This window comes from Carassius auratus, unplaced genomic scaffold, assembly GCF_003368295.1.
Source record: "Carassius auratus strain Wakin unplaced genomic scaffold, ASM336829v1 scaf_tig00037196, whole genome shotgun sequence".
NCBI classification, from domain to species: domain Eukaryota; kingdom Metazoa; phylum Chordata; class Actinopteri; order Cypriniformes; family Cyprinidae; genus Carassius; species Carassius auratus.
Genome location: NW_020526362.1, coordinates 38,979 through 65,527, shown reverse-complemented (window position 1 = coordinate 65,527; position 26,549 = coordinate 38,979). Strand labels below are relative to the sequence as shown.

The following is a 26,549-nucleotide window of genomic DNA, read 5'->3' as shown; positions in this document are numbered from 1 at the left end:
TGTGGCTTATTGACATCTAATTTGTTCTGCATTAAGTTGAAATACATTGATCAGCACTGTATTAGCTTTGTGTTATAACAACATATAAAACATAATCCAAAATTATTGTCCAGTGGGTGGTGAACAACAGTGTCCTCTAGAGGAGATTTCCCCCCCAATTTACGCTTTGGTTTAGTTAAAATTTTTTGAAGCTGTATTATAAAAACCTCACAATCCTTAATTTTGTATCTATTTACCTAGAAAATTGACTTGGCAATGTATTTTTTTTTTTTTTTATTTTTTTTTTTTTACATATTGTGGTCGCACCCATAAGGCCACAAAACTGTTTATGGTGGTTGGGAGATGCAGGATTTAGTTTTTGTAAAGAGGGTGTTCACATGATGGTTGAGTGAGACCTGTCTCAAATAACAGTAACACCCACCCATTCAGATACAATATGGCAAAGGGTTTTGAGGGGAAGTGACCTATATTTCTAGACCTCTTCATGGTCTGCATTCAGAGATGTTATCTGCTTGTCACTTTTATTTTTATTTTGTCAGTTTCTAATGCGTTTAACTGTCTTTGTCAACCTTAAATTCAAATGACTTTAAGAATCCCATCCTCTGCCACCTGCTAATGACTGTCTTATACGAACAGAATTTGTACCGTTGTTTCGCATTATACAATGACCAATGGCTCTTAGATTTTGTCCCCCATATTACTTGTTGTTTAGCCTTAGATTAACCAGCATTACCAAAACATTCTAAACAAATAGTTTTAATAGAATGAGAAGGAATAAATACTTGTAATTGTATTATTGTTACCATTTTTTTTTATCAGTGTTTTATGTGAAATTGACTTTAATCGAATGTAATACTTTGTAATGTGCATACTGAATTATATTATAAACAGAGGTAAATTGCTGTTCGACGATGGGGAATATAAACAACAGCAGATCTCTGTGAAATCACAGTCATGCACCAGCTGTCAGTCAGTCCTCAGATTGGCAGAAGTGTCTCGCAGGTGATTGGTTTTACTCACATATGACGCAGATTACGTACTAAACTGAAACACGTGGGTCTCGCACAAACAAAGACACATTGGCAGACTGAGCTCTACATGCCAGTGTTGAGCTCCGCGCTCTGCGAACCACACTGGACATTTACACACCGCATCACATGCTTATGGATACTATATAGTTTTACTCATGGTCTACTAAGGTATGCAGTTGCTTTTCTTTCTATCATTTGTCTATTTGGGCAACTATGCATTTTCAATAAGAAGTGCAAAAAAATGCATGTTTGTTTTGTGTTGATATCTGCAGGTTTTATAGAAACTGATGAGCGTTTTTTCTTCTTCTTTTTTTTTTCTGTAGAGATGAATTGTAAAATGAGCTTTTATTCAGTCCTTGTATGAGAACAGAGACCAGAGCACGCTTGTGTGAAATGGTGTTCAGATATGCATTTACTGAAAGAATTAAACTAGAGAGTTAAAAAAGATAACAAACGTGGCGCGCAAAACCGTTCGCCCCATCGCTCACTTGTTCTGATACGGCGCAAGAAAGTGGGTTTTAAATTTTAAAGTTTAAGTGAACTCTATAATTTTGTAAAGTTGTTTAATAAAACTAATAAAATGTGATGCAAAGTCAAGTGAAAGTTGTGTGTTTTATCAGAAGGAGAATCCAGAGCTGACTCGTTTGTATTGAACCCCGGTATTAAATTTCACCGGATATTATCACCTGTAGAACGATCGGCAGAGGAACAGTCCCACGACTGAAGGTACATCAGCAGAAAAAAAGTGCTGAAACAGTGCTAAAACATGTTTTGATGGGCATGTGACTATTATTTTCAGGTTTTCTTTATGTTTTTATTTATTTATTTATTTATTTTTATTGACTGCTGTGTTGTTTGCAGCCATGCCCTGCGTCCAGGCTCAGAATGGCTCGTCCCCGCAGGGCGCGAGTCCTGCGTCTCAGAGCTACAGTTACCACACCAGCGGAGAATACAGCTGCGATTTCCTCACGCCAGAGTTTGTGAAGTTCAGCATGGATTTGACCAATACCGAGATCACCGCCGCCACCACCTCTCTGCCAAGCTTCAGCACCTTCATGGACAACTACAACACCTGTTATGACGTAAAGCCGCCTTGTCTTTACCAGGTGCCCCATTCTGGAGAACAGTCCTCTATCAAAGTGGAGGAACTCCAGATGCACACATACCATCAGCAGTCAGAGGAGATGATGGCTCACTCCGGGCCTATGTACTTCAAACCGTCCTCACCTCACGCTCCAGGAACGGCCAACTTCCAGGTTCAGCCCAGTCATATGTGGGATGACCCAAGCTCCCTGCACACTTTTCATCAGAACTATATGACCACACATATGATAGATCAGCGCAAAAACCCAGTGTCCAGGCTCTCCCTCTTCTCCTTCAAACATTCTCCACCCGGAACCCCTGTTTCCAGCTGTCAGATGCGCTTTGAGGGACCTTTCCATGTGTCCATGGGGCACGACAGTCCTGGAGCGCAAAGGGCAATGGAAAGCCAGAGTTTCGCAGTGCCCAGTGCCATCAGGAAACAGGCGGGAATCGCTTTCACGCACTCCCTGCAGCTCAGTCACGGCCATCAACTGATGGACAGTCAGGTGCCGTCACCCCCGTCAAGAGGATCTCCGTCCAGCGAAGGTTTGTGCGCGGTGTGTGGGGACAACGCGGCTTGTCAGCACTATGGAGTCCGAACGTGTGAAGGGTGCAAAGGATTCTTCAAGGTATTTATTTTTATTTATTTATTTATTATTACTATTTATTTATTTATTTATTTATTTATTCATTTATTTATTTGCTTCTTTGTTTGTTTTATTGACAGTTATATCAGTTTTCTCTGATCTTTAATGTAAAATGATACTTTATCAGACATTCGAGCTGATGGGGTTGTTTATATTTAATTAATTAATTAAATAATAAAATATAAACAAATCTATATAACAGAATATTTGCTTAGGGGGAAACAAAATGAAAATATTTTCTGAATTTTATATCATGAATTTTATATAATGTTGTCCACATTTATTTATTTATTTAGTTTTTTATTATTTGTTTTTCTTTTTGATTTAGAGAACAGTACAGAAGAATGCCAAATATGTCTGTTTAGCCAATAAAAACTGTCCTGTGGATAAACGCCGGAGAAACAGATGTCAGTATTGCCGATTTCAGAAGTGCCTGGTGGTCGGAATGGTGAAAGAAGGTAAATCGCTTTTTGTCCACAAGTCTGTGCGCCTTTGTAGCGCTAGGAAAAACAATCGTCGGTAACTTACTTGTATATGCATGTTACAACAAGCATAACAGCCACTAGATAGTCTTGTGTTGTTTTGACAGTTGTTCGGACCGCCAACTTAAAGGGTCGGCGAGGCCGTTTACCCTCCAAACCCAAAAGTCCGCAGGAGTCTTCGCCCCCCTCTCCGCCCGTCAGTTTGATCAGCGCTCTGGTCAGGGCTCATGTGGACTCCAACCCTTCTATGAGGAGCCTCGACTACACCAGAGTGCGTTATACTACAGTCATCTATAATTTTACCCCTCATTTTAGACTTTAACATGAAGAAAATCTAAATGTGCATGTGACTCTTAATGCGCTTCCTGCGCCAATCTGACACAACCAATATTAGGAATTTAATATCATACAGTGTTTCATTATAAACTTTCAACACTTTAAGGGTGCCATATTTTACTCTCTAAATTGCCTTTGCAAGAAAAAAGCCAGTGAAATACAGACAAAAGTTAAATTAAAGAGGGGGAAACTCTCCCCTTTCTAGAAATGGGCTTTGCCATTTCACGGGTTATATATTTTAAGGGAGCTCATTAAGTCATGTTTAAATTAAATTCCAGTTCCAAGCCAACCCGGACTACCAACTGAGTGGAGATGACACACAGCACATCCAGCAGTTCTACGACCTCCTCACCGGATCCATGGAAATCATCCGCGGATGGGCAGAAAAGATTCCCGGGTTCACCGACCTGCCTAAACCGGACCAGGACTTGCTGTTCGAGTCTGCCTTCCTGGAGCTCTTCGTGTTGCGCCTGGCGTACAGGTACCAAGGCCTCTGGAGAGGTGGCTTTGCTGCTTCAGTTTTTATTGGCTATGCAATAATTAGGAACCGCTTAAATCCCCATTTAATGCGCACAGCAATTAACGGGTGCTTTGTCATTAATTTCAGGTCCAACCCGATGGAAGGCAAACTCATCTTCTGTAACGGAGCGGTGCTGCACAGGCTGCAGTGCGTCCGTGGATTTGGCGAGTGGATTGACTCTATAGTGGAATTCTCGTCTAATCTCCAGAACATGAATTTAGACATATCTGCTTTCTCATGCATCGCCGCCTTAGCCATGGTCACAGGTGAGATAAGTTTTATATAACGTTAAGAAAAGTGTAACTTATTTTTATGTTATATTCTAAAATAAGAATTATTATTATTATTATTATTATTATTATTATTATTATTATTATTATTATTATACAGAGAGACACGGACTGAAAGAACCCAAGAGAGTGGAGGACCTTCAAAACAAGATAGTAAACTGTCTGAAAGACCAAGTCACGTTCAACGGAGGCGGCTTGAATCGTCCAAACTATTTGTCCAAACTGTTGGGTAAACTTCCCGAACTTCGCACACTGTGCACACAGGGTCTGCAGCGCATCTTCTACCTAAAACTAGAAGACCTGGTCCCACCGCCAGCAATAATCGACAAACTTTTTCTTGACACTTTGCCCTTTTAAACCGAGAGAAAACGATTTCAAACAACATCAGAGCACTTCCAATGACTCTTTTGAAAACTGAAAGCCGTTTGTTTGTTTTTCGTCAGTAATTACCAAATGACCTGCGCTTTCGGAGAGAGTGAGGAAAAAGAATAACAAATCTAAAGCCTGGAAGAAAACACGAAAAATAATAATATAATCGGCAGGTAAATTTGACCAGTTACACTATTGCAAATAAAGATGCTTCGCAATGCCATAGAAGAACATCTCTCTATAAATGGTTCCATAAAATAGCCTTTAACATTTGAAGAACCTTTCTGTTTCACAAAATCTACTTTGTGGTGATATAAGGTTCTTCGGATTATTAAAAGTTAAGAAAAATATGGTTATTTAATGAACCTTTGACTGAATGGTTCTTTGTGGAACCAAAAATGGTTCTTCTATGGCATCGCTTGAAGAACCTTTCGAAGCACTTTTGTTTTATGAGTGTATCCCACCAAAACATACCGCTATTGAATATCTCAAAACATAAAAAAGCAAAAATAGGTAAGAAGGTAATAATTATCAGAAATATTATGATAAAATATTTTTTATTATATTAATTAATTAATTAATTAATTTATTTATTTTTATTTATTTTTTTGTAGTATGCCTGATTTTGAACAATGAAAAATACCTCGCCACTACTAATCATTGTTAAATGCAAACGTCGGTATTTATGTAAAATCACTAAGCAGAATGTATTATACACCATTTCTATATACTTATTCGATATATTTATGTGATTTATATGACGTGTATATAGCTTGTACAGAGACATTTTTTTTTCTTTATTTTATAACTTTTGTCTGTGTATATGTCAGGTGGGAAGGAGACGCATGTTGTAGAGGACTCTTGTCTCTATTACACACTCTATATTCCGGACACTATGTAGTCTGTTAGATTTTATAAAGATTCGTAGTATTGGGGCAACTTTTAAATATGGCACATGTGGATAAAATACCAATATCATCTGTACAGGTAAAAAGGAACCCATAGTGTTTGTAAAATTTTCAGACATTCCTCGTTTGTATGTGTTGTATATATTGTTGTTGTTTAATATAAAAGTTTATATATTTATTTTGAGTTTGCCGTTAAAGCATGGTGCAGTTGAAATGATTTAAGACGCATCATTGTCGTCTTTGTTTATTGTCTTACATGTGATTTATTTGCCATCTTCCATTCCTGTGTGAAAATCATCACTGCCTTTTTCTATGGTTTAACTAAATATAGTACAACTCGTTCGGGGGGGTATTCCAAAAAGCAGGTTATGTGACATACCTGGGTATGTTTAAGGGTAAGTTCGTGGATAACCTCAACGTTCGGTTCCAAAAACAGAGGTAACTTTCTGGGTATGTATGTAACCATAGCAACTGACTCTCTGAAGATAACCTGCTCGAGAGCAGGTTATGTTTCAGTGTAACTTCGTTTCAGAAGGTTGGTGAGCATGGCGTGCCCTTTTGACGAGGATCCTGTGGACGTTGAAGCACAAATTATACGAGGTTTTTTTCATCGGGAGAGGGTTATAAGACCGCGTATTGATGTGTTTGCTTACCCTAATGAATATTTAAAAGAGCGTAATCGTTTTTCAAAAGATTCATTAGTTTATTTAACACGTCTTTTAAAACCGCATATCGCAAATGTGACAAACCGCGGCTCTGCGCTTAGCACAGAAAACATTCTGTGCATAGCACTTAGGTTTTTTGCGTCTGGCCATTTTTTGTACAGTGTGGGCGATTCAGAGCATGTGGGAAAGGCAACTGTGTGTAGAGCCGTTCGTACAGTGTGTCTGGCACTTAAACAGTTGTTACCCACGTTTGTACAGTTCCCTGGCCATAAACCTCTGCTTGTTATTAAAGACGAATTCCACAGAGTGGCAGGTTTGTCCTTTGTAGTAAAATATATGACGCATATTTAATATTTAGTCATATTATTAATATCTATACATGTATTCCTTATGCACACACTTCATACTTCCAAAACTTTCTGTTTCAGGGTTTCCAAATGTAATTGGGTGCATTGATGGCACTCACATTCCTATTAAAGCTCCATCAATAAATGAGGGAGACTATGTTAATAGGAAATCTATTCATAGTATCAATGTGCAGGTAACAACTTAATTTTTTCCCCTTCTTAAAATCATCAAAGTCATTACTTTTTCCACTAACTATAGGTAATATGTGAGGCAACCCAAATCATCACCAATGTCGAGGCAAAATGGCCAGGATCTGTGCATGATGCCAGAATTTTCCGCGAGTCATCATTATGCCAGACATTTCAGCAGGGTATGATTTGCTTTATACAATTTTTGTTTTTTCGTTTTTACTATATTTGTGTTGTACACTTCAATCATTACAGGACAGTACAATGGTTACTTGCTGGGGGACAGAGGATACCCTTGTCTGCCCTATTTAATGACACCCTACCCTGAACCTGAGCCTGGACCACAGACACGGTTTAACCTGGCTCACAGCCGAACACGGGCCAAGGTGGAGATGACTATAGGGATCCTCAAATCTCGGTTTCAGTGTCTGCGTGGGCTCCGGGTTAGTCCAGAGAGGGCATGCGACATTATTGTGGCTTGTGTTGTGCTTCACAATATTGCCACTATAAGAGGAGAGAGCCACCCTCCTTGTATTGAGGAAGATGGCCCAGAGGAACACCGACAGATTTTAGAGGCCAACAGAGACGGAAAACTTTTGAGAGACAGGATTTGTCAAAATTACTTTTATTAGTTTTTTTTGCACTGGTCTGCCAGGCAGTTTATTTCTTCATTTCCTGAAAAACAATAAAAGTAAAATTCATTAAAATGTTTTTTTTTTTTTATATTGCTTTACACATACATACATACATACATACAGATAGATAGATAGATAGATAGATAGATAGATAGATAGATAGATAGATAGATAGATAGAGACAGACAGACCACTTTTAACATGCAACAGATTAATATTCAGACAAGTTCTCACCTTAAGGCGATTCTCAAGTAATTCTATTTCAAGTGCTGCTTTTTTAATGAGGAGCCTTTTCTCTTCCATTTGAAGCTGTATAAGGTCCATCTCCATGTCACTTTTTCTTATTTGTTTTTGAAGATGGACCTTATACAGCTCCTTTGCTGGCAACTAAGGTGGAAAAATGTAATAAATGAGATTGTTTGGTCAGACAATAAAATTAAAATATGGACACATGGACACAAATTCTTACCCTGCTTAGATTGTGTGCTGAGGCTGAAGGACCCTCATCTGTGGGCAAATCCCTAGGTATGTACTATGAAAGGACAATGACAGTTTGTTACTCTAATGCAAAAAGGGGCCATACATCATAATGGTATGCATCATACCTCAGTGGATCTACCAGCATTGTCCACTTCTGTCACAGCAGATGTGGTCTCTTCATCGTCATCATCATCTTCATCCTACAAGACAAATATTCAAGTATACATTATTTGGCAAAAAAAAAAAAAAAAAAAACCCTAAAAGTACCTGACAACAAATCACTTACAACTGTGACAGACTGTGTTCTTTCTGGAGAGTCCAATAATACAATCCGTCCATCAGTATCTATAAGAACACACAACCCGTTAAATTCTCAATATTATCAAAGAAAATAATACATCATATGCAGTTAAATAAAATAAGCCTACATAAATTAATCTTGTTCAAAAAGCCTTTAAGTGACAGAGATAGTAATTTATCAGGATAAAAAATGAAAACAAATCATAGAGGTAAACTTACATTTCACCCTTTTTTCACCATCACTTGTGGTGCATAGTATGTGTGATGAACTGCTCCCTGGAATGCCAGCAACCACTGGTCGCCCTTTATTAAGGGACAGAGCCAGCTCCTCAGATGGGGTGAGGGGAGGTGGTGGTGGCCCCCCGCCAGTTAGACGGGCTTCAGTCTTTTTTCTGTTAGCTGCATGACAGAATGAATATACTAAATCCTGTTATAATAATAGTTCAGTAATTGTGTAATCAAATATTACCTTTTTGCAGAATGTTTTTGTGTTTCATTTTGACTTGGCTTAAAGTTCTTGTGGCTCCAGAAGGATTACACCTTATTAAATAAGAAATATACATTATTATTTCAAGCTAAAGAAATAAAATGGCAGGAAAAGTAAATGCTTTCATAGTGATTTAACATATTCAAAAGTATGTATAAGTCATACTTCATTATTTTGCATTTCAATAAAACGGGAGCCAATACCAAATTTGTAATTTAATACACTCACGCATTTACTCTGTCCGTTATTTTTTGCCAAGCCAACTCTCTTGCTTTAGCCGATGCAGCTGTATTGCTTCTTTTTAATATTATTGGCTTAAACTCCTCATAAGCATGCATTAAAACTTCCAACTCCGCCTCTGTGAAATACGCGGCTCTCTTTTTTTCGCTTTGAGTTTCCATGGTGACTCGTGAAATCGGCGATCCATTGAAAATGTCTTTATACATGCACCGTGCACGCGCATTAACTCTGGGTAACCAGTCAGAGGTTGATTAAGCTAACTCTTCTCAGGTGTTTTGGAACCGACATACTCATGGTATGCCTGTTTGGGGTAAATCAACCCAGAGGTTATAGTTTATCAAATGGTAAGTTAACCAAGCTTTCTGGAATACCCCCCGGTTCCGATTCCGAATCAAACTTCATGAAAAGGAATATTTAATGTTTACAAATAAAACTTTTAAATAATTTCCATGCAGGAGCCATGTCTCTTAATTACATTTCATTATTTTGTGGTCAGAAAATCTCTCTCTCTCTCTCTCTCTCTCTCTCTATCTCTCTGTCACGTGAATGGATTTATTATTATTATCGTTGTTGTTGTTGTTGTTGTTAAGAAACTGAATATAACATTTAAACTTTAGTTAGCATGCAAACGACGGATTTCGGGGGGAAATGCGAATTTCGTAAATATCTCTTTCATCAGGTTGTTTAATGTTTTTATTATTATTATTATTATTATTATTATTTTCATTAGAGTAAGAATAGACAAAGTAAAACTTTTATCTCTTCTCGGTATGTACGGGAGCATGTTTAAAGTTTGCACCACAGTCAAAAATATAATATTTATTTTAAAGCGTTACATTTATTCCCATTTATTCTAAAGACTGTATGCCTATTCTTAAGTATTCGTTTTTCAAATGTCTAAAATTGTTTTAAAAGACAGAATTTAATTTGTTGAACGTGTGATAACTATAGGTGTCTGAAAACCATTAAATCCGTTACATTAAATGGGTAACATTAGGGCGATGGATGAAAATGTAATAATGCAATGATCATACAACTAAATTCACTGTGTAAAATGTGGAATTCCGCTTTACTGAGTTACAATTACAGCAATCCAAGCACAGCTTTGTTTAAATGGTGTTTCATTTAAGTAAATAAATTAAACTTTTTGACTCAGTTTTATATTTTTAAACTTTAATTCAGGATACAGAAATGAAGCATGCCTATGTGTTTGTATTCGAAATTAAATGTTGGAGAAAAAATATAAGTACGCCATTCATATAGCGCATTTAAAAACAACAGTCATTTAAATGTATCTGAAAATAACGAAGCCAAACGTGTTATGAATGCAATTAACATGCATGTGTAGTAAATTCTATGTTGGATTAAAGTTATCAATTACAGATGATTGATCCACATTTGGCGTCAGTATTTTAGGTTGTGCTAAGAGATAATAAAATGACTTGGAATTAGCGAATGAAAATGTAAATAACATTTTGTTTATATTATGCAACGTGATGTTTTTCTTCTTCTTCTTTTTTTATTTTATTTATTTATTTATTTATTTTTTTGTTAAACTCTCGTTATGTTCAGCACCATTACAACACCAGATCAAAATCAGCTTCATTATATAGAAAGCTCCCATTTTCAAAATTATTTAAAACAGTACGGATTTGAACAATTCAAGCGTGCACATAAGCTCACAAAGAGTATTATTTAATTTGGAATTCACTCATTTCAAATCCTGTAGAATATTTGCAGTAACATCTGCTTCATAATGGTCACACACAATGGCATACAGTCACAATTTAGATTTGGGGATTTTTGTTTCTTCTTATCCGTGTATAAACCAAAATCTTTATATATATATATATATATATATATATATATATATATATATATATATATATATATATATATATATATATATATATATATATCTGTGTGTGTGTGTGTGTGTGTGTAGATCATAAATCAGCGTAAATTGCATTGTCACTTGGGACTTTCTTCTAAAGCTTCGGATAGCAGTTAACTGTACAGTAATACAGTATTATATACTGTACAATAATGTGTTCTAATTATTATACATTCATCTAAATTAAATTGCATTGTAAAGTGAACATGCATGCCACATTTATTTAACACCTATATCCAGAGCGCGTAAAAAGTAAAAGCCATTCCGTTCTTTCTCACTATTTCTCAGACAGCAGGTATGCCCTTCATGCACGCGTTCAGTGTGCCTTACTGTAGAGTTCTTTATGGAATTCTGTCGTTCTCCATTCATGTCCGTGTAGCTCAGAGAGGAGATGAAGGTGCCTCTGGGCAACGTCTAGGAACGCTCACTATCGTGTAATCTCTTTTTCTTTCTCTCGGCTTCTCTTGCTCTCTCATTCTCTTTCTCTCATCAGGCGTGGGATGGCTGATCTTTTCCTAAAGTTCTCACAAGGCAAATAATTGTCTGAATAATTAGATCTTCACAGCAAAAAGACTAATTCCACGTCAAATTAAGATTACACTCAAAAGCAGTTTGCTGACATTTTGCAGATCAGTTAGAGGGACGCTCGGCGGTGTCAGCTTGTACCGTGTTGACTGAAGTAATCATTTAGGTTGGCAACGGCCTAATCTCTGCACAAAGAGAAAAGCATGAAAGCAATGTCGTGACAGAGACAGAGAGACACGCTCGCCCTACACATGTCGAGGTATTTTCACTCAACTCTCGCGCACTCAAGTTCTGCACGTTTTATTAGAGACGAATCACGGAGCATTTTACTGCTTTTTTATCTGTTCTGACAAAGGGACGAACTCTTACTCTTTCAATCCGCTGTGTGGTTTCTGCTTAGCACTGCAGGTGATACAAAACAGACGGAAAAGGATGGAAATAACACACTCCGTCTGCACCCGATTCGGACGTTATCACTCGATTGAATGGGGCGTTATCAGCGGTTATATCAGCCCATAGCTATGGGCCAGGAGGGGCCTCCTGCGCCTACTAGTAGGCTCAGAAGGCCGTGATCATCCATCCAAATGGTTGATCACCCACAAATATACAAGAGAAGACTCCAGATCCAATCCCAGAATTCCTGCTCACCGGTAATCGGAAGTCTACTGGACGAAAGCGGCAACGTTGCGATATTTCCTGCTTAATATTTTCAGGTAAGACTATTAAAATTATAAAACTGAGCATTTAAACTGTAATGGAAAACAATACGTACACTCGTATTGCGTGTCATTATTGTTGACATGAGATAACCGTATTGCGATGTGTCTGCAAACGTTATCGCTAGATCATACGTTATTAGCGTGTCGTTATGTTAACATTGCATGCTTTATGTGAGCATTGACGTTGCTAATATACCTTCTCAAAAAATAAAGGGAATACTTAACAACACAATATAACACACAAGTGTTCCCTTTATTTTTTTGAGCAGTTTATATATATAGCTAGCTAGCTAGCTGTGTATCTATCTATTTATATAATCTATCTATAGATGTAGATCTAGCTTGATGTGTATTTATCTATCTATATATCTTGCAATCTATCTAGTTATATAGCTAGCTGTATCTAACTATCGCACCAAATATCCCTCATCTGACTGCATCCCATTTTCACTCATGTGTTTCTGTCTTTTAGGCTGTGATAAGAAGTACGGTACGGGTTGCACTTTGCTTTATGTAATAATTGCCAAATATTTTGATTTCAGATATGGGAAAAGCTCTTAAGATGACCACACGTTTCAGGAACGTTAAAATTAAGTTGGTAAGGAGGTCTATTGCGGGCCCTGCAAAGTTTTCTTACCTCAGTCAAGGTCTTCCTCAGCCCAGCTACAAACAGACCCACCCTTCAGACCCTTCTATTACATCTCAACTGGCTGAACCTGATGATGTGACACAAAGCTGTTCTGAGAGCGCATACAGTAAGGCAAAGAAGAGAGAGCTTCATGCCTGGGATGCAGTCAAGGATGAGATGCTTAAGGTGACGTTTGAATGTTCAGCATCAGTCACTACCCAGTGTGCTGTCTGCAGAGAACATGCTGATTATAGGTGCATTGAGTGCAGCTCCACTGCAGTGTTCTGTGAGGTTTGCCTGAAGAGGACTCACAGAAATTCACTGCATCTTCCTGAAAAGTGGAACGTAAGAACAATAGCATACCGTCTTACATTGCTATTGCTATACTTGCATACAGACAGCAAACTCACAGTAATCTCAACAGATTCATTAGATACTTCAAATTGTTTTAGCACTATGCAGTATCAACTGTTAGTGTCACAAGTTTGTTGTTTTAAAAACATTAGAGCTATCCATCTTTCTTACAGAATGTTTACTATGAGCCATCCTCCCTGGGGTTATTCTTATATTTACCTGAAGGCCATGGCACCCATGCTGTGTACACAAAGGACATGAAGGTCATTGTCAGCACAGGTTTGTCATTTTACCTGATACAAAATCTTAATGTATTTAATTTTATTGACAGGTTAAGGAATTCAATCCAATTACATGTGGAGTAATGATTTCCTTTAAGGAATTAATCAAATTTGTGATGCAATTAAAAAAAAAAGTTGTTTGTTGATTCCAATAATTACAAACATTAAGTTATATGTGACACACTCAAGTGATTTAGTCTATACTATATAAACTAAATGTATAGTTTATATACTATCATGATGGCTAAAAATGTATAGCCTGAATCCACTGTAAGTCGCTTTGGATAAAAGCGTCTGCTAAATGCATACATTTAATTTAATTTAATTTATACTGATATGTTAGTCTCTATAGTAGTACTAGGTTATGTTTTTATGTTATTTTGCTCTTTATATTTGGCAGGATGGCTCTGCACAGTTACAGTCACCATGTGTGCGTGTGAACCAGAAACCTGTACTCTGCTGAGGTATGGGCTCTGACCAGCAACAGCCACAAGCCCCAGACAGCCTTCTCCATCCCTTTGCTAGAGCTTTCTGTTTCTCTGTCACTGGAGTGTCAGGTTTCTGTTGAGGGTTTTTGCAACACCCCATATCCCATTTTAGGCATCACCACTTCCGACAAAGAAGTTTGGTTGATATTTGCCCACAATTAAATGATGGAACCATTTTCCCAGCATGTCCAAAGGTTGGTTATAATTCTAGCGTGGTTCTTGTTTGATTAAATTAATGGCATAGAATTCAAATCTGAATTAATATCAAACTAAGTTAATTTGTTTATGTAGTATTATAATAGAAGTAATAGTATAAATGTATAAACCTGGTGCGGGTACAAAACCAGTGTTACTGTAAGTGTTTGTTTTCCAGGCGGATGGAGATATGATTGTCACATTGGATGCCAACTTTGGCCTTTTGAGGAAGCAAAGCTCCAGTACAAGTGCGGTTGATCCATTACACAGAACCCGCATGTTTAGAGGGATACCTGCTATCACATCTTGACAGCTCAAAGCCTCAAGAGGTTAATCATTGTTGCAGAATTTCATGGCCTAAGTCCATGAAATATTAATTAAACTTGTGAAAAAGATCACTCTTCCTCCCATAAATCTATGTTTTCCTTAACTCTTTAGGACTGCAGTAAGCTGCTCTCATTCAAGGTCTCCAACAGCTGGAAAGAAAATGACATCAAGCCACTGTGATGTTTCACCCACATGCACAAGACATTATAGATATATAATATAATATAATTATAATATATAAATAATTTAATTACTTTACTGCATTACTTGTGCAGACATGTTGTTTTACTAGGTCTGATCTATTTAAGCTTAGGCACTGTATTTAAGCATACATATCCCCACTAGTCTGTCTGTATGAGTACAAAATTAAAAAAATAAACTGTCTATAATTGTTAATGTACAAGCACAGTAAAATATTTATATAAAAAATATTGCACTACTGTTATTTTGCATAGAATACATTGTTCAACAATATTTTTGCACACTCATCCAACTGCATTTATTACCACTGTTCTCATCCACATCCTTCATTGCTCTGTTCATAATGTACATACAATCCCTACATTGCATTCATATTTACATTCTGTATATACTCCGATCAATATTGTACACTGTACTTTCTGTATATCATAGCTTTACTTACTCTTCACTTTTATGTATATAAAACACTATATTCTTGTACTTCTGGTTAGATGCTAACTGCATTTCATTAGCTCTGTACTTGTACTCTGCATAATGACAATAAAGTTTAATCTAATCTAAAAAAAAAAAATGTGTTTACCATAATGTAATATGTTATTTACTGTAATGTACAAATGTGTGGGAGGTGTTTTGTTTTTTGTGAGCTCACCATCAAAATCCCCTTCGACTGAGTTGAAATGGCAATACATTATTGGATCTTGAATCCTCTGAAGCAACTATGAGTTTGTAAAAAAATAAAATAAAAGGGAACATAGAGGTGTATTGACTCTACGAGTTACAGCCATGTTTTAGCCATGGCGCTCTGCACTTATTCACAGCTCATTTAAAGTCAATGAAAAGTAATTTACTTAAAAAATGACATACAATGAATTTACAGTCAAAATCCGTATGTGACAGTGTGCCACATTCAGTATGTTCCTACATAACTGTTATTGGCTTGAAATTCTCCAGATCCAAGCCTATGTAATTGAACACTTTTTTTCTATTCTTCCCATTGGCTGTTTTCGTTTTATTTTCACTTTCTTCGTTCAGTGAATGTATATTACATTTAGTTTGTTCGTTGTTTGTTGCCATGGTGGTTACGCTGCTATCGCTGAAACCACGTAGCTTGCATAACGTAGTTCCGCCCAAAAGTATTTTATTCACAAGACACTTTTTTTAAATGATAAATTCAACATTTGTCCAAAAAAAAAATGAAAAAAAAACAACAACAACAAACAGATAACTCAACAATACGATATTTTAATATAACCTTTGCACATTTCTCCTTCGATTCAGAGAAATACACTTTTGGTAGCAGAAGGTTACGGAAGTGCATTGTGTTGTGGGCGGGGTTTGAGGGTTCTACATTTCGGCAAAAAAATCTTAAATAAACAAATATATTTAGATTTTCTTAACGTAAATCATCTAGATGCAGTGTAATTAATAGATTGGTTGCACTAGATATTTGATATATTCAGTAGATATATCATTTTACAACCCTAATTTCCAACCCTAATTCGCAAACCAGATAAACTACAACTGCAGTGTTTGATTTGTATCAAGCTGCATTGCGTAGCTATAGGGAATTGTAGTTTTTTTTTTTAAAAATTGTGTATTTCTTAGAATAGGATATTGCAAATAGTGAGTTGAGAGTAAAGTGTGGAGTTTAGGCAGATTGTAAACATATCTATGTAATCAGATTTTAAATGTTCAAATAACTTTTAACCAGATTTGACAATATCCCAAGCTGTTGACTATATTTACATCATAAATGAGGACAAGAGCTCTCTATAACAGTTGGCCCCATGTGTGTAGCCCTTTTTATTGCTTAATTATAAGCCTTCAAATATGCACCAAGGTGATGTTTCAAAGGTCAGTATTTCAAAACAGAAGCCATGTAGGATCTTCATACTTACATATGTTACTCTCCAGGTCAAGACCTTTCTAACAATGTATGTGGTTTAGCTCTACAACAAAGTTTTAATTTTCTCATTTCACATGCACAAGCCATCTCGGGTGTAGTTTCAGAGAGCTATTTGAAGGCTAAATAGCCATAGCCTATATAAAAAGAAGCTATTTGCATGTTTGTTTGTTTCTGACCTTGTAAACAGATTTATGAACCCTAAACATGACAAATACCTTGTCCGCACACACACACAGACTCATTTTGCATTTCTGTTTGGTACACACATGGCTTATATATATATATATATATATATATATATATATATATATATATATATATATATATATATATATATATATATATATATATATATATATATATATATATATATATATATGCTATCTAATTATGGGATGGTTCACCCAAAAATGAAAATTCTGTCATCATTTACTCACCCTCATGTATTTCCAAACCTGTATGAGTTGCTTTCTTATGTTGTACATAAAATAAGATAATTTGAAGATTGCTGGTAATTGCTGGTAAAAGGTAAAGTTTTTACAAGGTTTCTGAGCAGAAGATGGTTAAATGTTTTCTCAGTCCATGTTACCAAAACTCATGTGTCATTTAAAAAGCATGTTTGAAAGCATGTCAATTAATTTATTTGCATTCATCTAGATGCAATGTAATTAAAAGTTTGGCTATACTAGATATTTTATATATTCAGTAAATATATAATTTTACAACCCTAATTTGCAAACCAGATAAACTAATCAGATTTTAAATGTATAATTAATTATATATAATAAACATAATTGTGACCGACAGCACTTTGAATTGAAATGTAGTCTACCCACGGCAGACAACTGCAAACAAAAGTGGAACACACCAGTCCTCCCTCACATAAACTGACAATAAACTTTATTTATCTGAATCCAAGGAGAAACAATTGATATCCTTAACACAGATAAAATGATACCCTTCACATTTTCTCTTAAATGTTTATCATTAAAATAAAAGCATAACAGTAATTGTGAAGAAAATACTTCAGAGTGGAAGTAAGCAATGCCATAGAAACCATTTAAATTTAAAATAAATAAATTGTAGTGTTCAGCTGTATACCAAAGTTTCTACAAGTACCAGTAACCATCTTTTCAATATATTTTTTGCCAAGCATCTCCTAGTGACAGCAAAACTGTGAAACATGTTAAGTTATTTGAAGCATCTAATCATAACATGAAATCATACTCTGACCCACTGTTGTGAATATTATGGTGAGGTCCTTGCTAAAACCCAGCCCTACTGAACCAATGATGAAACAGGTGTATATATAAAAAGCATGTAGACTCATGTCTCATGCATGTAGACTCAATTCAGTACAATGTAACTTTATTGGTCCCCACATAAGTCCTGTATAAAGGAGACCACATTGATGGTGCCAACAAACAACAATTAATAAAAATTGGGGTGAAAGAAAATAACAAAAAGATCACAATTTTCTTCTTACGTGTGAAGTGTGGTCATTACAATGAATTTGCAGCATATGTATGTATTGTGTGTGTGTGTGTGTGTGTTTGGATGGTTGGGTTGGGGGCCGTCAACACAGTAAAAACAACCCAAACAAGTAACAAGATACATCTTCAGGGTGTTTGCATGGTGTCTTGACACTGGCAGTGAAGGCACATGTTCTTTTTAAGCCACATGCTGTGTGTGACCATGATTGGCACACTGTGCACTGAGACCATGAACTCCACTTCTGTCTTGCATTCTTCTTCTTATCATCAAAATGGACGCAGCAGACACAGCAAAAATTGCCTCCATCTACCAAAGGAAAAACACAAATATTTTGAAAGTCAAGCGAGTTAGTTTAAATCATACTCATAACTATATTTAAAGCAACATCTCAAAGGCAGCTTGTTCATTTTTAACTGTTGCCAAAGGAATATGTGGGTATTGCACATCAATTGATCTCAGATCTTGCGGATAATCAATCATAAGATAAAAGCAGGTTTTCCTGGGTTCCATTTCAGAAAGCGGCTTTAGGAAAACTCTGGGTTTTTCGTTTCAGAAATGGATGTAAATCAAACCTGAGACAAAGGGGTAACTAAATTTTAATTTAAGAAATCTCATGACCACTTTGTTCTTCAGCTGCTTCCAGTTTGAGATGCTGGTATGAGTCTTTGACAATTTCTTCAATGTGAGAATATTTGATGTTGATAGCCTTGGAATATTTTTGTAACAAACTCATTTGAAATTATGATAAAAACTAGAGATAAACAATCCGGTTGTCTAACACAATGTCTTGCTCACACCACAATTGCTGTTGATCATCCTTCCATCTAATAATTTAAGAATACCACTAATGCTTAGCAAATGAACCTCTAACTTCAGCTTCTTTAAGTGCATTTTAATTCGGGCATCCCTCATCTCAGGGTTTAGGTCCTGTGCCTACCCATGTGCCCTCAGTGCTGCTGCCTCTTGAATGTATTTTTGCTTTGCATCTTCCCCCAATGTGGCGCACATTGTGCATTCATTCATTGTGCCTGAGGAAAAACTTAACGCATTAGAGTCAGCATCTCCTTTTTAAAGTAAATTCATACAACGACAATCAGTACTTGGGTTGTGAAAACCATTTATCTGTAACAACTCTGTAAAAACAAGATAACGTGTAAAGTAGATGACCTGATGATTGTTTTCAATACACTCAGCATTCTTAAACTGATGAATGTAATTTGTGTGAGTGAAGTACTTCCCAAATACTATCATGAAAATCTGTTTCATGACGCTTCATGACCCTCATAAACCTTATGTCAACAAGGCCACCATGTATGGAAAGAAACAATTTAGTATAAAAAAATAAAAACAGTCTTTAAATTTTGTTTCTCACCTTTGTTTTTGAATATGTCCCTAAAAAAAGATTGTAAGGCGACAGCTCTCTAATGTGAACTTTGGCCTTTGATGGCCGGGGCTCAGACGAAGCATTGGTCATTTGCGATCTTTTGTAATTACCAATCCAGTTCTGAAAAACAAAAAAATAGCAAAAAGGTAATACACCAATTAAACCGAATGTTAACAAAACACTTAATTTATACAAGCAGTGCAGCAGAATGATTTATTTATTTGACATGATGTTTGTTAGTGTGGCACAAAAGTAAACCTTATTTCTACGACACTGGTGTCCAAACCAGTAGCTGATGCAGCTCTTGGTATTAATTCTGAACCAACTCGTGTCATTCCATCCTTAAACAATTATTTCAGGGTTTCCTTTTGATTCCCATTAATGGGAGTTCTCTCTTGTTGAATAACAACAAAGAAAGAAATAGATAGTCAGTAATAAATCAGTAATAAAAAAAGACAGTGTTGCAGATCATACCATCGTTCTCAGACACTCTTGCCTAATGCTTCTAGATCAGCAACTGTAAGGCTTATCTCTCTCGGCCAAGAGAGAAACTTGCACAAGACAGATTTGTGAACAATAAATTCTAAACAGCCCAAAACCAAATTTTGGATAGTTCAACAAAGACATAGAGCACGGAAGTAATAAAACAAACTTGCCACAGAAGTCCTTGCAACCAGCTGGAAATGTATGCTGTAAAGGGAGACAAAAAAGTTAGGTAAAAATACATTAATGTAACACAGGCAGGCAGACAGCTAATCAGAAAGACATTTATTTTTCAAGTTACATATATAGATAGATAGATAGTTAAATTATATAAATATATACACAGCTAGCAAGCTTTAGAGAGAGAGAGTGAGAGAGAAAGAGAGAGACAGACAGCTAGCTATATATATATATATATATATATATATATATATATATATATATATATATATATATATATATATTAGGGGTGTAACGATACGCGTATTCGTATTGAACCGTTCGGTACGACGCTTTCGGTTCGGTACGCGGTACGCATTATGCATACCGAACGGTTCGTTGGACTAATTAATTATATTTGAAAAAAAAAAAAGAGAAATATAATGATATGCGTTCAACAAGGTAGCCCAATAACCCAAACGACGTAACAGGCAACGCCCCTGACACTCCCGAAGAAGAAAAAAACACCAACTTATGTTTATGTTATGTTATGACTCAGTCAGGCGCTCGCTCACTCAGTACGCGCTGAAGGCTCGTTGCAAAATGGCCAATGCGTTTAACAGACTAGAAAAAGAAGATGACTCTCAAACATATTGTTTGAGATGCATGATTCCATCTATGAGCTGCTCGATCAGAGTGACATGAGAGCCCCTCCTTAGAACATTATTTGTAAATCCATGTTATGGTAAGTGTGCACGTGAAGTCTTTGCACACTTTCTGAAATCCACACTGTGGTAAGTTTGCACACTACACTAGTGCTCTGCATTCTTTCTAAAATCCTATATAGTGAGGGCTTCGCGCGGTTGCTTCATTGCTTTAAAAAAAAAAAAACACCAGCGTGAATACTTGAAACATGTCAACTCATTTACGCCGACATCACCTTATTGTGTCAGTATCTGGGAAAAGACGAAAAAAAGGAGAAACATGCACGCAACAAACTATGCCTGCAGCATTTAGACACCAGTATTATAGCTTACAGGGAATCCAAAGTGCACCCAAACACCAGACCTGTTGGTTATTTTAGGATCTTATATTTCTGGTCTGTTAAATGCATTAGACATTTTGCAATGAGCCTTCAGCGCGTGCTGAGTGAGCGAGCGCCTTAGGGTCCGTTCACATATCGCTCCTAAAAACGCGTGGAAAACGCTAAGCGCGTCTTTCTCCTCCTTTCCAAAGCGCTCGGGCAGAAGCGCTCATGAGGCGTCTGTCTTTGCTAAGCAACAATGACGTGCTCTCTCCATGAGACGCGGAAATTTCAGCGAAGGATAAATGGATTTGCAGCTCTAAAAATCGCTTGCAGTAGCTCTGCTACTAAATTTATTTCAAAATTGCAATCCATATACAACTATAATCAGCTGTTCCTTCATCTTGGCTGAGTTTTCAACGTTGTTATGGGAAAGGATGAAGCTGATTGGTTAGTTCTTGTCACATGACCTGCGGTGCGCTTGCGGCATTCTGAAAAGTTGAGATGTTTTTACATTTTGCTGTATCTAAAACGTACCGAACCGAACCGAACCGAACCGTGACATCAGTGTATCGTATCGAACCGAACCGTGAATTTTGTGAACCGTTACACCCCTAATATATATATATATATATATATATATATATATATATATATATATATATATATATATATATATATAAATATATACACAGCTAGCTAGCTAGTATAGAGAGAAAGAGAGAGAGAGACAGACAGACAGACAGACAGACAGACAGATAGATAGATAGATAGATAGACAGATCCAAACCCACAGAACTTTATTTTACACTCTAGTCAAGATCCCAAGGTTTCCAAACATCCGTAAAATACATCTTGTTTAATATTTCTCTCAAGTCAATATGGGCTACATTAGTCCTATGATCTGGCTTCATTATTGAGCATACACAATAGCCTGTAAGAGTGTAAAAAGTCATTTTGACAGTTTAACTCAAAACTAAATTCCCCCATTAGCTTCAGACGTAAATACACACTCATATTAGCAACGTTAATGCTCACATAAAGCATGCAACGTTAACATAACGACACGCTAATATCGTAATATGATCTAGCGATAACGTTTGCAGACACATCGCAATGCGGTTATCTCATGTCAACAATAATGACACGCAATACGAGTGTACATATTGTTTTCCATTACAGTTTAAATGCTCAGTTTTATAATTTTAATAGTCTTACCTGAAAATATTAAGCAGGAAATATCGCAACGTTGCCGCTTTCGTCCAGTAGACATCCGATTACCGGTGAGCAGGAATTCTGGGATTGGATCTGGAGTCTTCTCTTGTATATTTGTGGGTGATCAACCATTTGGATGGATGATCACGGCCTTCTGAGCCTACTAGTAGGCGCAGGAGGCCCCTCCTGGCCCATAGCTATGGGCTGATAACCTCTGATAACGCCCCATTCAATCGAGTGATAACGTTCGAATCGGGTGCCGTCTGCATGTGGAGAGCTCAGAGGCCGCAGGCACTTTGTCTTAAGTGCTAGAGCAGGAAACCTAAGAGGAACTAAATTATAATGCCATGCTCCACTTGGACAGATCTGTCCGGTCTTTGTACTGAGGGGCTGATGGGATGACGCCCTAAAACAAAGTCATTAAGCAGTGCAGGACACATTCTACCTTCTTCATAGATGATTTCAGTAACTCACAGAGACCTCAGTAAGGAGGTCAGGCAGAGGTAGCTGAATCGTGGAACTGAACCGAAGCAAAAGCACCTCTCTTGCCACCAGGAACCCAGAACCCAGTCCGTTGCTTTGAAGAATTATGTTGTGTGATTTACATTTGCTTTGTAATATTGCGACAACATACTTTAAATAGCAGTTTCCGTACACCAGGCAATGGCATCCTCAGTGAAATGGGCCCGCAAACACATTGCAAATCTGTGCAGAGCTAAAGCAGATGCCGTGTGTTGGCAAAGTGCTCTGCTGGGTTTACAGACAGATGCTTACTTCACGGGCTTTAATGTAGACCAAATCTTCTGAAAAAAACAAAACAAAAAAAAAACCAACAGATCCTACAGGTGATCCTATCAGTTTGGTTCACTTACTCATAGTTTCAAAAAACCAGTAGTGCCCTTTGTGACATCTGGCCTTTGCTGACAGGCCTATGTCTCAGAGCAGAGAGTTTGCAGTTTGTGACATTACTTTTTATTATTTTCAGGCAATGAATGGGAATAACTGTGTCTCTTTGATTTACATATTTGAGACTGAGGCTAGTTGTCAGGAGATCTATAATTAAGGTTTAACGTTTCAAGCATCTAATTCAAATTTGTGCATTATTGTTTAATTTAATTTTATTTGTTTTGCATTATTCTTTTAAAGAGTTTTTCTACAAACTTAAATTAAAGTGCCATCTTATTTTTCCTAATGGCTGTTGGGTTACTAAAAATGTGTATTAAAAACACACATTAAGACATAATTAAATTATATGATGACGTTAGAATTTAGAAAGTTTATGTGTTTTCTGGATGGGAATTTCATTTATTTATTTATTTTTGTCAATTTCAGGTCAGAACAAGTATCATGCATTTTATTTAAGTTATTCATTACAATTACATTTTTGTTTGATTAAAGTAGAGAGTATGTTTACATTTTTGCTGTTTTATGAATATATGAACTTTCATAAATTTTATTCTTGTTTTTATTGTTACAAAATTACAAATGAAAATGACAGAAAACTACAATAAAACAGAACAATGAAATGTACATTTATAAATAAAATGAAATAAAATAAAAATGTTCACAGTGAAGTTTAAGACAATAAACATTTTATGTAATATTCCAGTTATTTTTCCTTCTGTTATAGTAGATTTTGTCTGCATCTAAAAAAAAAAAAAAAAAGTCAGATGATTGTGATGAAGGTGGATCTTGTACCTCCTGGTTCTTGTAGTCAGTAAACAACAGTTCATCATGATGTTAGAGTAGGCCTATGTATCAGTAAACTGGGTCAGAAAGTAGACTTCTCATAATCCATACCGCATAGAGCTCACAGCACACACATATACACACAAATGTTTTACATATGGTGTAAGAGTGACAAATAGAAGATATTGTACTAATTCAAACATTTCTGCTTGCTTAATTAGAGTGTCTTTTTAAGCATGACCACACATTTTCAATAGACAGTTTCCCTTCACTGCAAATGACAGTTATCAATTGGACATATTATGCACGTCTCTTTGACACAAACACACACACACACACACACACACACACATACACATATCTCACTCTTTACACGTTGTTCTATCATTCATGTTAATAAAAAGACAACAGTCTTTCAGTCATGTGAGAATGACCAAATGACAAGCAAATGACTGCATGTGGAAATGAAAGTGCTGTCCCTCTGTGTTCTAACAGACGTTATCACAGACATCAGGCTAGTAAAAGACACTAATTATTTAAGGATCCGCTTTAAAGTGACTGACTGCAGCTGTAGAAGTAGTCAAACCGCTCATAAATATTTAGCTCAGACACAAGTTGTGGGATGACCTGCTGCTGTGCATTGATTCCTGATGAACAATGTCAAATAATTATTTGTAGTGTGGCCAGTAACACCGCTCTGCATGGGTGACTGATGCAAATCAACAGATGAGGGGGAAACTAGGAAGAAAATAAATTCCCCTCAGTGACATGATTTTTAAAAAGTATACAATGATAATGGGCATGCAATAACATAAAAAAAACAAATCTTATATCAAATAGTCTATTCAATATAATATTTGTTTGTATTATGCTTGTCACTTTTTTATGTTAATCTGTTATAGTTATTGAAACGGTTACTGTACGTCTCTCCAGGAGTGGTTTCAGGATCAGTGCATGGCTAGATTTTGACACTTTCAGCTTTCCATAGCCTAATGCACATTGGATGCTGATGGCCATTCTGTCACTAAAATTACTGAATGAGTTGAACAAAAAAATAATATAAAAATTACGATCACATCTGGTGCCAATAAAGCTTTTGAAAAATATATACACTGATAATTATGAACTGAAAACTTAAAACTCATTTTGAAGTGAGAACTTGGCCCCCGTATTTACTGTAATGCAGACTGCAGTCTCCTGTGGGAATTGATCTGCATGTTAAACAGATCCACAGTCCATGCAGCTGTTATTGAAGTACTGAACAGGGTCATTATGTCTTCTGATCTGATTGATAAACTAAGGCGATAATTTCTCTCAGCAACATGCGGAAGCAGTTAATGTTTTCCAGGGCAGGCATATTTCCGATTCAGTTGCTTTTAATGAACCTTCCCTTGCTGGTCAGTGGAGTAGAAAAAAAAAAAAAAAAAAAAAAAAAAAAAAAAGAAAATAGACAGACAGAGAGGCTTAGTTAGATCAGAGTTTAAGTATGGTAAACAGTACAATACAAATGTCTGGGTGTGAAAGATAACTAGGTGATTTGTGGAATCCTTTAATAATTGGGAACAAATCATAGGCATATTTTGATGACTAAATGTTTTTAAATTAGAGTGCATGTTGGTCATGATGCCATGATGTAAAATGTCACAGTGATGGGTAACATTCTCCCTGCATACTTACACCGAACCTGCAAAAAATAAATAAATAAATAAACCGTCTCTCTCAGCCTCTTTCTGTGTGTCACAATCTCTTTAAGACAAAACCATGCACGAGTAATGTGTTCGTGCTTGCTAAATTGCACAGGCTTTTGTCCTGAAGGAGTACACATTCAAGACTGTGCATGTCTCATTTCTGACATTTGGCATTTGTAAATATTCAATTTAAATATGAATATAATATAATGTAATATAATACAATACTGAATGCATTGTTTTGTTTTTTACCTTTTCAAGGAGATTATTTTCAGGCAAAAAAATAAATAAAAAATACAAATACAAATACAAATAATACAAATAAACCATATGATATGACTTGCATAGCTGAAGAAAACCTTTTCTGTATGTGTTAATACAACCATTTTTCTGAACACATCAATAGTAGCCTGTTATTTATTCACTGTATAGTATATATATATATATATATATATATATATATATATATATATATATATATATATATATATATATATATATATATATGTAACATCAGATGATCAAGTAAGAAATGACTGGTGTCAGTACTGGCATTATTAGTTATTGCTCATTTAGTGAAGCAACACAGATAAAGGTTATAATGTATTCTTTCCCTCAAATTTGAGAAATTTGAGTGTATTGAACATACAATTAAATTGTGACGAAATGTTCAACTGTGTATCTTCAGCTCATTTTAGGATCGTATTTCTACGTTTATGTCCCCATGACACAATACTGCATATTTTTATTAATTTTTTCTTGTCAACTTTCATACAGCATGGTTTGTCATGCATGGATGCACCCCATTACTGCATCCATATAGTAAAAAAAACTTGACATTCCCATGCAGTTTTGAGTATTAGTTTTGCTTATACTTTTTTATATT

General features: G+C 36.2%; 3 protein-coding genes and 2 long non-coding RNA genes across 9 annotated transcripts; 3 read left to right on the top strand and 2 right to left on the bottom strand.

The window, feature by feature from the left end:
* Positions 1 to 371: 371 nt before the first annotated feature.
* On the top strand, positions 372 to 5,266 carry LOC113082924 (nuclear receptor subfamily 4 group A member 2-like). 2 transcript variants are annotated; one of them, XM_026254346.1, is made up of 8 exons: positions 372 to 1,199; positions 1,652 to 1,757; positions 1,893 to 2,743; positions 3,090 to 3,219; positions 3,351 to 3,514; positions 3,858 to 4,060; positions 4,187 to 4,365; positions 4,490 to 5,266. In XM_026254346.1, the coding sequence occupies exons 3-8, from the start codon at positions 1,895 to 1,897 to the stop codon at positions 4,744 to 4,746; spliced, it is 1,782 nt and encodes a 593-aa protein (XP_026110131.1). In that variant the 5' UTR covers positions 372 to 1,199; positions 1,652 to 1,757; positions 1,893 to 1,894; the 3' UTR covers positions 4,747 to 5,266. The 2 variants fall into 2 exon arrangements, with proteins under 2 accessions (XP_026110131.1, XP_026110130.1); XM_026254345.1 differs by having other exon boundaries at positions 3,858 to 4,365.
* Positions 5,267 to 6,710: 1,444 nt separating this feature from the next.
* On the top strand, positions 6,711 to 7,527 carry LOC113082922 (putative nuclease HARBI1). Its single transcript, XM_026254343.1, has 3 exons — positions 6,711 to 6,872; positions 6,938 to 7,049; positions 7,123 to 7,527. The coding sequence occupies exons 1-3, from the start codon at positions 6,711 to 6,713 to the stop codon at positions 7,497 to 7,499; spliced, it is 651 nt and encodes a 216-aa protein (XP_026110128.1). The 3' UTR covers positions 7,500 to 7,527.
* Positions 7,492 to 9,381, bottom strand: LOC113082920 (uncharacterized). 2 transcript variants are annotated; one of them, XM_026254341.1, is made up of 8 exons: positions 8,998 to 9,381; positions 8,752 to 8,822; positions 8,502 to 8,681; positions 8,269 to 8,327; positions 8,108 to 8,182; positions 7,972 to 8,034; positions 7,737 to 7,889; positions 7,492 to 7,542 (listed from the first exon to the last, which is right to left on the bottom strand). In XM_026254341.1, the coding sequence occupies exons 1-8, from the start codon at positions 9,213 to 9,215 to the stop codon at positions 7,528 to 7,530; spliced, it is 834 nt and encodes a 277-aa protein (XP_026110126.1). In that variant the 5' UTR covers positions 9,216 to 9,381; the 3' UTR covers positions 7,492 to 7,527. The 2 variants fall into 2 exon arrangements, with proteins under 2 accessions (XP_026110126.1, XP_026110127.1); XM_026254342.1 differs by lacking the exon at positions 7,737 to 7,889 and having other exon boundaries at positions 7,499 to 7,542.
* Positions 9,382 to 11,959: 2,578 nt separating this feature from the next.
* On the top strand, positions 11,960 to 14,894 carry LOC113082919 (uncharacterized). 3 transcript variants are annotated; one of them, XR_003282981.1, is made up of 6 exons: positions 11,960 to 12,141; positions 12,690 to 12,961; positions 13,303 to 13,408; positions 13,811 to 14,092; positions 14,272 to 14,422; positions 14,532 to 14,894. It is a non-coding gene; the product is annotated as an uncharacterized LOC113082919 (long non-coding RNA). The 3 variants fall into 3 exon arrangements; XR_003282980.1 differs by having other exon boundaries at positions 12,690 to 13,120; XR_003282979.1 differs by having other exon boundaries at positions 12,690 to 13,408.
* Positions 14,895 to 19,400: 4,506 nt separating this feature from the next.
* LOC113082923 (uncharacterized) lies at positions 19,401 to 22,342 on the bottom strand. The gene is made up of 3 exons (XR_003282982.1): positions 22,290 to 22,342; positions 19,880 to 20,095; positions 19,401 to 19,525 (listed from the first exon to the last, which is right to left on the bottom strand). It is a non-coding gene; the product is annotated as an uncharacterized LOC113082923 (long non-coding RNA).
* Positions 22,343 to 26,549: the final 4,207 nt, after the last annotated feature.

Bases quoted from the DNA above. Each gene is read 5' to 3' on its own strand.
- LOC113082920 (XM_026254341.1), bottom strand. From the start codon at position 9,215: ATGTATAAAGACATTTTCAATGGATCGCCGATTTCACGAGTCACCATG. The intron at 8,035-8,107 runs GTATGATGCATA...GTCCTTTCATAG, and splicing joins ATGCTGGTAGATCCACTGAG to TACATACCTAGGGATTTGCC. The intron at 7,890-7,971 runs GTAAGAATTTGT...TTTCCACCTTAG, and splicing joins CAGCACACAATCTAAGCAGG to TTGCCAGCAAAGGAGCTGTA.
- LOC113082924 (XM_026254345.1), top strand. From the start codon at position 1,895: ATGCCCTGCGTCCAGGCTCAGAATGGCTCGTCCCCGCAGGGCGCGAGT. The intron at 3,515-3,857 runs GTGCGTTATACT...ATTAAATTCCAG, and splicing joins GGAGCCTCGACTACACCAGA to TTCCAAGCCAACCCGGACTA. The intron at 4,366-4,489 runs GTGAGATAAGTT...ATTATTATACAG, and splicing joins CGCCTTAGCCATGGTCACAG to AGAGACACGGACTGAAAGAA.
- LOC113082922 (XM_026254343.1), top strand. From the start codon at position 6,711: ATGTATTCCTTATGCACACACTTCATACTTCCAAAACTTTCTGTTTCA. The intron at 6,873-6,937 runs GTAACAACTTAA...CACTAACTATAG, and splicing joins TTCATAGTATCAATGTGCAG to GTAATATGTGAGGCAACCCA. The intron at 7,050-7,122 runs GTATGATTTGCT...CAATCATTACAG, and splicing joins ATGCCAGACATTTCAGCAGG to GACAGTACAATGGTTACTTG.